Source organism: Camelina sativa, chromosome 4 (assembly GCF_030686135.1).
Source record: "Camelina sativa cultivar CO46 ecotype springtype chromosome 4, ASM3068613v1".
In the NCBI taxonomy this organism is placed as follows: domain Eukaryota; kingdom Viridiplantae; phylum Streptophyta; class Magnoliopsida; order Brassicales; family Brassicaceae; genus Camelina; species Camelina sativa.
In genome coordinates, this window is record NC_141883.1 from 6840969 (window position 1) to 6854524 (window position 13556).

Here is a 13556-nt window from a genome sequence, read left to right on the forward strand (position 1 = left end):
TAAATATAACAAACAAATGATAATGAAATATATTGCAGATTAAAAAATTAATATAAATATTTAGCCATAGTCTTTTCTGAAAATATTAAAGTCACAAGCCCATTTTTTTGGTGGGGCAATTATACATTAATATTTTTTTTAAAAACTTGAAAACACAAAGAATACTTGAAAGATTTAAATCATTCACCTTTAGTACTAATGTCCTACCTTTTTACCGATAGAACTAATGAAGTTTTTAGGAAAAAATGGTCGAATATTCACTATTTTATTTGGAGGTCACAAGCATGTGCTTCACCTGCCTGTGTCAAGGGTCGGCTCTGCATTTAGCCGCACAAACGATCGGAAAATTTAGTTATTTCTCAATGGAAAACATCCAATATATAATAAACAAATACAATATAAAATATAAATAGTAATAAAAATTATATGCACGCGGTGTAGTATATTTTGTAACAATACATGGAATACTAAAGATTTTATTTAGAAAATTATATAAATCATTGAAATATTCTCTTTAATAAGATTTTTTGGGATATTCTTAACTGTATTCATATAGGCCATTGATTGACCAATTAATCTATAACGTTTTTTTGTAACCAACCTATATCTAATGTATAACCTATTTTGTAACTAACTTATAAAAGTTATATAGTCTACAAAAGAAGGTTGTATACTTCCGTTTTATTATATAGGGGATTTATTGTAAATTAATACATGTTACTTCAAAAATAATTTATTTTAAGAATCTATTATGGTTGGATAGTTTCACAATGATATTATGGTTGTTCCAATGCTATCAATTTAATTATTATTGCTTAGTATATAAAAAAAGTTCGACAATTTAAAATTTGTTCATGTATATATATATATATATATATATATATTTAATCTAATGTTAAATTATATTCAAACAAAAAATAGCGTTTTTACAACTAGTGCATCGGTTGGTCATGTATTTTTTTAATATCCAGAAAATAAATTAAGAGCTATAAGGTGTAGATGCTTGATTTGAATTTTGAAGAAGTGTGCTATTAGCATGTAATGTGTTAATTAATGAGTTAATCTTGCAACACCTTAGTATGATACATATCAGACGCTGTATAATAAAGGCAATGCAAATAAATGTTTTGATCAGTTAATTAATTACTTAACGCATGCTCAAGCACGAGTTTGATAATTGTGCATGAAGGCAATATAATTGGTTTGTGAACCAAGTATTTTTGTTCTAACTTGTTAAATCATATCATGGTGTGAATCTAGTTTTCAATGATCAATTTGGTTATTATTTTTCATATATACTATGACAACTCACAAGTTCTAGAGATACTGTTTCCTCGGTCAACGTTTTCTTAATCCGAGGTATGTTTCATATAACATTTTGATTTTTATACAACTACGCAAAACAATATTTAATCAAACAATATAGAATTGTATAACACTGAATCCGGATAATGTGACGATTTGGTCTTAATGGTGGAAGAAAATAATGTAAATAAAAATTGTTGATTTGATTTTGATAGCGATTTGCAAGTCTCTTTTACTTCGCTCACAAGACTCCGTCAAGAAATGTGATAACGACTTCTAGAAGTATTATTATACGTATATACAGATTGTACGTATATGTCCCCATGTGAGAAAAAAAAATCTTATAACATTATCGTATTTATTGCTCTATCAGTGATATATTATTGTGGTGGGTTAGAAAAATGAAATGATTCGGATTCGAACGTTCGTTTTCGAGAAGCTAAGATTACAATACATTATTATAACAAAAATGAAACAAAAATATTAGAATCAAACGCATCAGCCATGATTCATGAGTTCGTTCTATTGCACTTGTCAGCAATTACGTATGCATTTTCCTTTATATTTAGAGTGCTTGGACTACAATTCAACTTTGCATCACACACATACATCACAAAAGAATATGAAGATTTCAACAAATTAATCTTATAAAACATTGAAAATGTTAACTTAAAAATGGCTGTTGAACTAATGAGACGTGATCGATGATGTATGCATCTTAATATATTTGTCCTCTGTTTATTATGAAAACGAAATAGGAATATCCATAAAACATTATGATTAATATATATATTTCTATATATGTACAACGGTGACGGTCTTTATGAAACTAGTCTTTTAGCTAAAAAGTCTGCATCTTTTTTCTTGCAAAGGATTTTTGACACTTATTTTTCTTTCTCATATATGCACATGCTATAATTAAAAATTACCCCAATTTTAAATTTATATTACAGTTTTATCTGAATGAAACACATATCTTTTTCTGCCAACTAATTAACGGATTCTGCCATTTTACATAATTAAACTACCAAATGGGTTCTGCCAATTATTTATTTTGTATTTTACATAATTTAGCCAATAATAAATGATAAGATACTAATTAAATAAACATCAAATGAATCCTGAAATCATTAAATGAAATAGAACAAACATATCATTAAATAAAACGAACAATAGACTGATTAGCATGTTTCGAACACTCTTTTACACATATGAGCATTCAGTTTACGGATCAATTTCTATACAAAATTTGTCAGATTTTGGTAATTTGGTATGAAAGTTTAAATATATGTTCAGGTTTTATGACCGTTTGGTTCAGATAGGTATTGTTGAATTTGAATTGGATTCGGTTTAGCTTTCTAGATAACTAAAATTTTGTTAAAATTTAATAAAATTCGGTTTTCGGTTCGGTTCAGATAAAACAATTTAAACTCCATTCAAATTTTTATAACTATTCATAGAGCTCGGAATCAGATTTACATTAAAGAAACATAAAAAAAAAAAAAAAAAATCTCATATTACACCAAAACTTCTGGATCAAGTAGCGGGATTCGCTTCTAGAAACTCCACGTTATGCTTCTTCTTCCATCATCTCTTCTTTAGCTTTAACACAAATAAATGAGTCACAACATTAAAGAAAAACACTTTAACTCAGTTATTTACTGAAATTGCCACTATTTCCATGTGCCCCAACCACTTCCTCCTATATATACGGCTAATTTACACAACTTGACAAAAAAACTCCATTAAAGCAAAACCTCTCTCTCTCTCTCTTTCTCTCTCTCTCTCTCTCTCTCTCTTTCCTCTTCTTTCTCACGCTCTTTTCATTTGTCAACTGTACAATCCGATTCCAATGGAGCAATACGACGATTCTAGCGCTTACACGGCGTCGTTTTCACCTAGCTTCAGTACTTATTCCGGCGATCGATTAGCGGAGATCGCCGAGAGAGTTTGTTACAGAGAGAAATCAGACGAAGAATTCGAGTTTTCGTTGGCGGCGACGTCTTCTCCCGACGACGATGGACTCGTTTTCCCTGTTTTTAACCAGAATCTAATCTCCGGCGAAACATCTCCTCCGGAGGAGAAAGCCGTTATAGTTCCTTTGAAGGATCTCTTCCTCCGTGAACGCAACGATCAACCACCGCAGCAAGAAACGTATTCATCCTCTTCCGACGAGGATGATGATGATGATGACGAGTTCGACGAGATTCCAAGCGAGATCTATTGTCCGTGGACACCGGCGAGATCCACGGCGGAGATGTCACCAAGCGGAGGATGCAGAAAAAGCAAATCTACAGGTTCGTCTTCTACATCGTCATGGTCAACGAAACGGTGGCGTTTGAGAGACCTTCTCAAGAGAAGTAGAAGCGATGGTAAGCAGTCACTCAAATTCTTGAATCCAGTAGTAGAGGACGAATCTACGAAGAAGGCTTCGAAGAAGAAGAAGGAGAAAGTAGTAACGGTGACGGTGGTATCAGCACATGAGAAGTTTTATCTGAGGAATAAAGCGATGAAAGAAGAAGACAAGAGAAAATCATATTTGCCGTACAAGCAAGATCTTGTTGGACTTTTCTCTAACTTTAATCATCGTTACGGCAAAGCTTTCCCACCCTTCTGATCCATCATTTACTTTGGATCTTTACGGAGATATAAAATTAGTGTTTTTTTCTTTTTTTCTTTTACAATCAAGAAAAAAAAAGAATACGATTATACACACACATTCGTATCTAATAAAATTAAAGGAAATATCTCATAGTTTATATTATAAAGATGTAGATTGGGTAATTTTTTAATAAACCACATCTTAAATTATGTTTTGATCATGTTCATTTATCATATGTTGTTGTGTATGTATATATTTTTGTTCCTTTATAATTTGGGTGGAGGTTTTGATGTAAATTTATATAGTTGGAGATATTTTATTTGAATTAAGAATTGACAGGTTTAGTGTTTTTTAGTGTGCACTTGATGGTTGTTTTACGAAAATGATGGATTTAATTTAAGACATGTAATGCAAAAGAAGACAATTTTTTTGATTTTTATGTATGGACATCATTAATTTATACATTGACACGTACTCATTCTTTCTTTTGTTTTGGTAAATGATATAGATATTATATAGGCCCGTAAACGGAGCGGATATCCTGTTTTTTCGGATATCCATATCTATTTTATCCGTAATTTGTTATCTATATTCGTATCCGAAAATTTTGGATATCCGTTATCCAGATATCTGTTAAAAATTCGATTATCCGCAAATATCAGCGGATATCCGTAAAAAAAATTCAAAAAACAATATACGTATTTTAAACTAAAATACAGCGTATTTGTATAAAATACCATGTATTTTGGACAAAAATACCGGATATCCGTATACAAATACCGGATATCTGTGAAAAACCGAATATCCTTTTTAAAATTTAGTATTATCCGTATCCGTATCCGAATATAATACAGGATATCCGAGAAAAATGGATATTCGTTATCCGTTTTGAAATTTAGCACTATCCGTATTCGTATTCGTATCCGTTTTATCTGATATTTCACTATCTATATTCGTATCCGTTTATCTGGATATCCGTTTTTTTCGAAACGGATTCGGATACAAATATGGATATCCACAGATAGCCGATAATAATTTCAGGTCTAATATTGTATATCTACTTTACTGTGAATATTAAATTCTTGTCAAAATAATTGTGTTATAGAGTAGGGTCGTGTCTATAGATTAGAAACTACTTCCGTAGCTATGGAAATACATATTCTCCTTATTGATTTTTTTCTTCTTTTACAGGTTTAATTGTAAATAAGCTATCTTCATAGAGAGGATGTTTACAATGAAAGAAGTGAAAGATGAATGATTTCCCTTTGAGGAATTCATTGATTTAGAAGGCCTTATAAAGCCGAATAGGTTACAGAGGACTTCACATAATGTGGGATATATACAACGAGATATATACGATATCAGCTAAGTGGTTGTAACAGAATATCCTATATTCTATCACTCTCCCGCAGTTGAAGCATCGGGTGTCCTGATAGTTAAGCTGGTTCGAAACTCATTGAAGAGGTAAATCGGCAGACCCTTAGTGAAGATGTCCACATATTGCAGAGAGCATGGAACGTGTATAACTTTTACTTCTTCTATTGCAATTTTTTCTCTGACAAAAATGTATGTCCAGTTCAATGTGTTTGGTACGCTGATGCTGAACTGGATTATTTGCCAAGTAAACTGATCCTATGTTATCACAGTAGACCAGTGAAGCCTTGTGAAGTGGGAGATGAAGTTCTCGCATGAGGTTCCTTAGCCAAGTGAGTTCTGCTACGAATTTGGCAACTCCTTTACACTACTACAAATATCTACATTGATAGCAATAGAGGAGCGCTATAATACGCCATTTATAGCTTTTTTACAAACGCTATGTTAGGCTACTGTTATCGTAGGTACTAAATATACGATAGCGCTAGATATGTATGCTATGGTAGAGTTCTTTTACAATAGCACTACCGAAATGCTTTGTTATCATTTTTTTTTCTAATTTTTAAATAATGTTATAAGTCATTTTACACACTATGTTAGGTGTTTATACCGTGACTATATCATAGCTCTAATCGAATGCTATTTTATATAATGTCGTGGTATTTTTTTTTCAAAATTTATTCAATTAGATTTATATTTGTATATTTCAAAATCGTGAGAAGCCACAATATGCCATTAACCCTATAAGCACATAGCAATATGAATCCTACATTAAAGACAAGATTCACATAATGATAAGAATAAAGAATGACTGCCTAGATTGTGACCTTTTTGAGGGTCTACACACAAAAATTCTGACTATAAGAAACACGTTCAGAAACAAAGGAAGCAACTAATTACATGTTTCAATCCCTAACATATAACCCAAGTTTAGCCTAATAACACATGATACAATAAACATGACATAAAACAGAAAGAAACATAGCAAGGCTTAAAAACTAAAACAAATGGATTAAAAACCCAAAAGATAAAGAACTTTACTATGCTAGTAGGCCATCCGAAGATGAAGAGTGTGGTCTGTTGCCAGACTGCTAACTCCGATAATAAACATTGCTACATAAAAAACATAAGATTTTTAGTAGTTTTACGATTCCAATATTGCGCCTGAAGTGTCGAAACACCCATTCCCTGAAAAGTGAAGTCGCAATTGTACTTTGAAGTTGTGAGTTTTCCATTCACAAGTCCACGTGGGGTGAGTTTTTGCGTAACAAGACGTGGAAGAATCTACTTACCTTCCTATCCCATAGGTGAAGTCCTTAAAAAAATATAAAAATCATATATACAAAAATAAAGTTTCACTTTCAACTTATTAGTCTATTTAACATTTTTTTTTTAAAAATTGAATATTTATTTTAAATTAAACAACACATTTAATCATATACATTACATTAATGTATACTTTAAATTCATTCTTTATTACTAAATTATAACTGAAATTACATAAATTATGAATAGACTTTTTCTCCTCCATTCATTTTCATTGAAACACACTATTAACTATAATTGTCACTTTTCTAATTTAATTATTTTAGAAATGTAACTTCTATCACTTTTTATCCTATAAATAATCATTCACACATCCTTCTCCACCATATTTCAAATCCTAAATATTTTCTTTCTTTTTTATAATGTCCTTGCATAGGTTGAAAACCTAATTAAGAGTTTGATTATATTTTTTGTTTACTATATATTTTAGATTGTTTTGAATTTTATTGTTTCTTTGTTTTATGTACTTCTTCTTTTTTTTCTCGTTGTTTTCTTATCTTATTTTGATTTAAAATACATATGTATAATAAAAAAATTTATGACCATAATAATAATATTTTGGTTATAACCATCTCATAATAAGGGAATCAAGCTAAAAAAACATCTTAATTCATTACTTTAGATGTTTGAATTTAGATGTTTGATTAGTTCTTACAAATTCATGTATATTTATTTTATTCTTAAAATTTGAAATGTTCTCATGAAAGAAATTTTTGTAATATAATTATCAAATCAATTTTTCTTACCTCTCTCTTACCTCCAACAAAATTGTAATAAATATATTTTAGAATATTCATCATTATATTTAGTTTGTGATTCAACATATAATTATATAAAAGTCATTATTTTAAAATTTAATTCAAATATGTACTTTAAGGATTTTGATATATAAAAAAGCAATTTGATATTTATTTTCTTTCTAGCTTTTACTACACGAATGAAAAATTAAAACTAAGCCTAGAAATGTATCTTAAATTAAGGGGAATTTTAAAAAATTATAATATAATTATCAAATCAAATTTTCTTAACTCTCACTTACATCCAACAAAATTGTAATACATGTATTTTAGAATAATAATCATTATATTCAGTTTGTAATTCAACATATAATTATATAAAAATCACTATTTTTTAATTTAATTGAAATATGTACTTTAAAGACTTTCTATATAAAAAAAACAAATTGATTTTTTATCTTCTATCTAGCTTTTATTAAAAGGATTCAAAATTATAACTAAACCAAACAATATATCTTAAACTAAGGGGAATATAAAAAAAATCTTTGCAAATAGTATTTTAAAACTTTGATGGCACTTCACATGATTGTATAGGAAATATGTATTTTTTACTTTCAAAATAGTTTAGTTTTTAATTATTAAATATTTTAGGTTATGCGTTAGTTTATACAAAAAACTTAAATTATCTATTTAAATCACATAGTAAAATTTTGTTTTTATTATTAATAATATTTTTTTTACCTCCAATTCTCAAAAATGCTAATGAAAATTATTATCAAAGTTGAACAATAAAAACAAATAACTTTAAGAGATCTGTATAATGTATGTCAGATTATATTTAAACAAGTTATATATTTTGATATTGTATAATTTGAGTAAATAAATGTAAAGAAATGTTAATGATATTTAAATTAATTTGTTAAGTTTTTTATGATTATCAAATAAATTTAAATTAGTTAATATATTATATTATATAACAATCCGTGCATTTGCGTCGAATATTACCAAGTAATAATAAAAATAAAGCCGTTCGAGCCAAACACTATTTAATCAGTATGGATTAGTTCCATTTAGGGGTGGGCATTTCGGTTTAAGTTTGGGTTCGGTTCGGTTTGGTTTGTTCGGTTTTGGTAAAACTCTAACCAAACTCAACTGAAGTTAGTTTGGTTTGTGTTCGGGTCGGTTTATGTTTGGTTTGGTTCGGTTTGGTTTTAGTTTGGTTCGATTTTAATCGGTTTAAAAATCAGTTAATGTAACAAAATAAAATTGATTATGGTTTTATAATAGTCAACTAATCACATAAATTAAAAAGCTATAAAATTAAAATTAAATACCTAATATTAATATAACTAAATCTATATTTATATTTAGGTTTTATTAGAAAAGTTAAAATAAAGTAAAATAGAAACCAAATGCAAGTAGTAGTAAGTAAGAAGATCACATATTTATAAATTTAATAATATTTATTAATTAATTTAAGAAACACATTGGGTTATCCGAACCATTTGGGTTGAGAAGAAACATAACCGAATGGTTGGAGTGTAGGATTGGGTTTGGTTTGGGTCAGTTTGAGTTCGGTTGGTTCGGTTTGGTTCGGTTCGGTTTAAAGGTCCTCCCCTAGTTCCATTGATATATTATATTATTTCATGAAAATAGAAAATGCTTTATGACATTGCTTTCTGGAAAAATGGACTCTCCTGTGGACCATTCTGATCCACCCACCATGTTTGATCTTAGTCTCAGTCTCTCAGATAAAATCAGTCGTGACACTTAATTTTTGTTGGCTACAGTGTTTACATAGTAGAGCCGACTGTGCATGTTTCCAACAGATGATCCTCATTTGGCCAGGATCGATATTTGATCAAGGTCACTCTCCTGAAAGCGAAAGCGAAAGCGAACAAGAAGGGTAACCCCCCCAAAGCTTATAGCAGTTGACAAAGGCTCGGAAGATCAGAGCTGATCATACTGATTATGAGACGGTTTGCAGACAGATAGCGGGCGGCTCAAAGTAAAAAAAAAAAGACAATGATGGTCGATATTAAAATATCATCACTCGTTTGTGTATACCAATATTAATGAGAAGTACAAAGTGTACTATACGGTAAGTGAAACACACATTGTCATTATTTTCCATTTAACACAAACGATCTCTCACAAATGATCAGAGATTTGACCCACTTGACTTACTTACCTTGAAGTCGAAGTGTAAATGCTTGTAACGAGACAAGGACTTGTTTCAACCTCTCCCTAGCTGCTTCATCGACCAGGTTTCCTTCTTCGTCGAATTTCTGAGGCGGCTGAAACGCATTGAGAGTAAACTCAGGTTTGTTGATGAAATGAAGATCAAGGAATACTCCGATTTGTCGTAGATGATACTGTGATCTTCCTCCACCAAAACCTCCACCGGTGCTTATAATGGCAGCGGGTTTGTCAGCCCAAACATTAGGTGCTCTCGAAGCCCAGTCAAGAGCATTCTTCAGTGGAGCTGGTATATTAACATAAGAAATGTCACAACTTCCCACAAGATTTGAAACTTTATAAGCCAATAACAGTCAAAGAGTAATGTCACATTCCACAACACTAAGCAAAAGCATACAACTATCACAATAGCAGAGCTTGCATGGGTTAAATTTGGAATTGACTTTAAGTAATGTCACAATTTCCTAATAAATCGAAAAAATTCACAAGTCAACAACAGGCAAATTAAGAGTCGTGTCACATTCCTCAACACTAAGTAAAAGTCGTCTACACAGTTCACAGAAATATCACAACTTCTCACAAAATCAAAATTTCACAAGCCAACAACAACAGTCAAAGAGTGTTGTTGCATATGACTAAGACAAAGATGGACCATAGTAACAGTCACATATCTTAATCAAATCAAACTTGATGATAATTTGATAAACCAAAATCCTAATCTTTACGACATCTCACAACAAAACGAAACAAAGAACATATCTTCTTGAAACAAATTAAGAACTCTCTAAGACCAATCTTTAAATTTAAAGAACCTTTATATTAGAGTACCTGAAACAGAGAAATTGTATTCAGGAGAAGCAAACAAAATACTATCAGCTTCAAGAATCTTTTGCCGGAAAGCTTCAACAACCGGAGGATATGTACCGTTGACTTCAAGATCGGTGTTAATCAACGGTAACGGAGATATGTCTACATACTCAATTTGCATTCCTGGAACCGATTCTTTCGTTAACTCAATCGCTGCAAGAAACACACACAAAAAAAAAAAAAAAGAAGAGTTAGCAATAGCAAACGAAATCAAGTGTTGTCATATTCAAAAATTGCAAAGGTTACGGAAAACATAAGAATATACCGGCGCGGAGGAGACCAGTGTTGAAAGAGGTTTTACGGAGAGAGCAGCGACTCTGATTAGTGGCTTTATCGCCGTAACTGCTTCCATTTTTTTTTTCTCCGATTAAAGAGTTTGAGAAAGTGTTTGACCGATGAACAAGCATGTGAGAGAGGGTTAGGTGAAGGACGAGATCCCTCTAATTTTGGTTTTGGACCTTTAAAACTTTATTATATTCTCAAATGACATCATCCCAAGCATTATTATTGCGGGGGACTCTCACTTTGGACACTTTTTTTTTTTACAAGAAAGTACTAATTTCTGGAATTATGAAAATTCGACCAAACAGAAGAGTTTGAATGCGTTTTTTTAATGATTTAGTTTCACACTATTGAAAATAAAAAATGTCATACTTTGCTCGAGATTTTTCTCAAACGTTAATTACTTTTTCTTTGTTATAATTTCTTCTCTGTGTTACTTTTTAATGATTTAATGATTCAAACTATTGTTTATAATTTTTGTTAATTTATTTTTGTGTACAAATATAATTTCAAGGACCAAAATCGTATAAATTACATATGACCAGAAAAGAAATATTCAAAACCAAATATAATTTCAAAGACCAAATATCCATAAATTACATATCGACCAAATATAATTTCAAAGACCAAATACGTATAAATTACATATCGAACCAGAGAAGAAATCTTCAAAACAAAAACAAAGCTAATTATGGAAGAAGGTAAGAAACACTCAAAATTTTTTTTTTTTTGATTGAGTTTTAAATTTAATCAAACCAAAAAATAACGTTCAACCTTTACAATATTTGCAACTTCAAAGCTGAGAACAGTTTTAAATTAAACAAAGAAGAAACAGAGTGTTTAGTAGCGTGTAGCTAACCAAACACCGAAAACATCATCTGGTCGGGAATCCCCTACGGTGAGAGTTGACAGTCGGTTGCGGATGACACGGTCGAGCAGCTTAACGAGTTGAGCATGAGACTTCGGAGCCTCCCCATGACGGCGACCGTTGCGTTCACCCCAAATGAAGTGAATGGTGGCCTGAAAAACGTATCTGAGAATGAAACGATTAGTTGGAGGAAGAGCATGACCAGAGAGAAGCGATAGAATATCATCAAAGTTCAACGTATAGGGACCTGCAAGATTGACCCACACATTGGAAGAGTATGAACAAGTGAAGAACAGATGATCCCGCGTCTCCCACGGATCAGAACAGAGAACACAACGTGTTGAGACCATCCCCGTCCAGCCAGACATGCGATTACACGTGGTTAGACGATTGAGAGCAGCCAGCCAAGTGAGGAAAGCATACTTTAGGGTGGAGTTGGAGAACCATACCGCCTTGGACCAATATTGTGGAGGCCCCGGATAACGAATTTGAGTCCATGTCTCTTTGGTGAGGAACTTAGGACGAAACTTATCTCCCAGGCCTCGCCAAAGAGCAACATCTGCTCCATCGCTATGCTGCGGAATGCGAACTTTATCCAGTTCGTCCTCAATCTAATTCAAGATAAGCAAACGGTGTTGACGCCGCCTATGACCAAGAGCCTCGGCAACCGTAGCAGTACGACGTATACCAAGACTAATAAACCCAGAGTCCCCTGAAACAACATGTAAAGGACCTAGGGGGCACCAATGATCGAACCAGAAAGCGGAAGTGGTACCACTCTGCACTTCCTTACGAAAGAAGTCTCTCGCTGGCAGCCGATATTTAAGCAGTTTCCGCCACATCCAAGAACCGGAGATCATATTCCCCTTGACAGACCAGAAAGACTCATCCCGCAAAAGCTCCCGTTTGACCCAATCCACCCAAAGAGAGCTAGCAGAGACAATACGCCAAATGAGTTTGTAGCAATTGACCTTATTAGCTTCCAAAATCGATTTGAGCCCCAGACCTCCTTCGGCTTTAGGCCTACACACATCACGCCAAGCAACTTTGGCCTTGTTGGTATTCAAATCAGGACCAGACCAGAGAAACGCTGAGCAAATCCGTTCAATCTCTGTAATACACCCACTAGGCAAACGAAAAGCTGATATCCAATAATTTGTCAAGCTGGAGATGACTGAGCTAAGCAGCTGCAAGCGGCCTGCATACGAAAGGAACCGATTTTTCCAAGCTTGTATACGGGAACGTACTTTTTCAAGCAGAGGGAGGCAACCATCCAGAGACATTTGCTTGGTTAAGAGAGGTAATCCCAAATACCGAACAGGTAAAGTACCTACTGCAAAAGGGAACCGCTGAAGAATCTCTTCCCGAACTGAACCTGTAACACCCGCCAAAAAAAGAGTGGATTTCTCCAAGCTAATCTGCAAACCTGAGAGGTCTGCAAACTCAGTAAAAAGACTCAAAATTCGGTCCAGCGAGCTAGCCTTACCATCAGAAAACACCATGATGTCATCAGCAAAACATAGATGAGTAAGTTGCAAGTTTTTACACTTTGGGTGAAAGCCAAATTCTCTGTTCACAGCCGACCTATCCAGCATCTTTGACAAAACGTTCATAAACATGACAAAGAGGTAGGGTGATAGAGAACAACCTTAACGCAGCCCTCGCTTACTTGTGAAGAAACCTGTCAATTCCCCATTCACTTGGACAGAGAAGGAAGCAGTAGAGATGCAGAGATGAATCCAGTGAATAAACTGAGGAGGGAAGTTCAAAGCAGTGAAGATGTTGAGGATAAAAGACCATTGAACCGAATCGAACGCCTTGGAAATGTCAAGCTTCATAGCAAATCGAGCAGAGATGCCAGCCTTATGATAGTCCTTCACAAGCTCATTCGCAAGGAGTAAATTTTCCATCAATAAGCGATCCTTGATGAACGCAGACTGATTTGGAGCAATGAACTGAGGCAAGAGTTGTTTGATTCGATTTGCAAGAATCTTTG

The 13556-nt window shown here is 32.8% G+C and overlaps 1 protein-coding gene and 1 pseudogene across 2 annotated transcripts; one reads left to right on the forward strand and one right to left on the reverse strand.

Annotated features, from left to right (window-relative positions):
• The first annotated feature begins 2733 nt into the window (after nt 1–2733).
• Nucleotides 2734–4116, forward strand: LOC104780032 (uncharacterized). The gene has a single exon (XM_010504492.3). It carries the CDS (start codon nt 3158–3160, stop codon nt 3920–3922), a length of 765 nt encoding a protein of 254 aa, XP_010502794.1. The 5' UTR covers nt 2734–3157; the 3' UTR covers nt 3923–4116.
• A 5264-nt stretch (nt 4117–9380) lies between these two features.
• On the reverse strand, nt 9381–10880 carry LOC104780033 (NADPH:quinone oxidoreductase-like; annotated as a pseudogene). Its single transcript, XR_015596619.1, has 3 exons — nt 10676–10880; nt 10372–10563; nt 9381–9829 (listed from the first exon to the last, which is right to left on the reverse strand). The product of XR_015596619.1 is annotated as an NADPH:quinone oxidoreductase-like (transcript).
• Between the last annotated feature and the right edge of the window lie 2676 nt (nt 10881–13556).

Coding starts and splice junctions, on each gene's coding strand:
- LOC104780032 (XM_010504492.3), top strand. CDS start 3,158: ATGGAGCAATACGACGATTCTAGCGCTTACACGGCGTCGTTTTCACCT.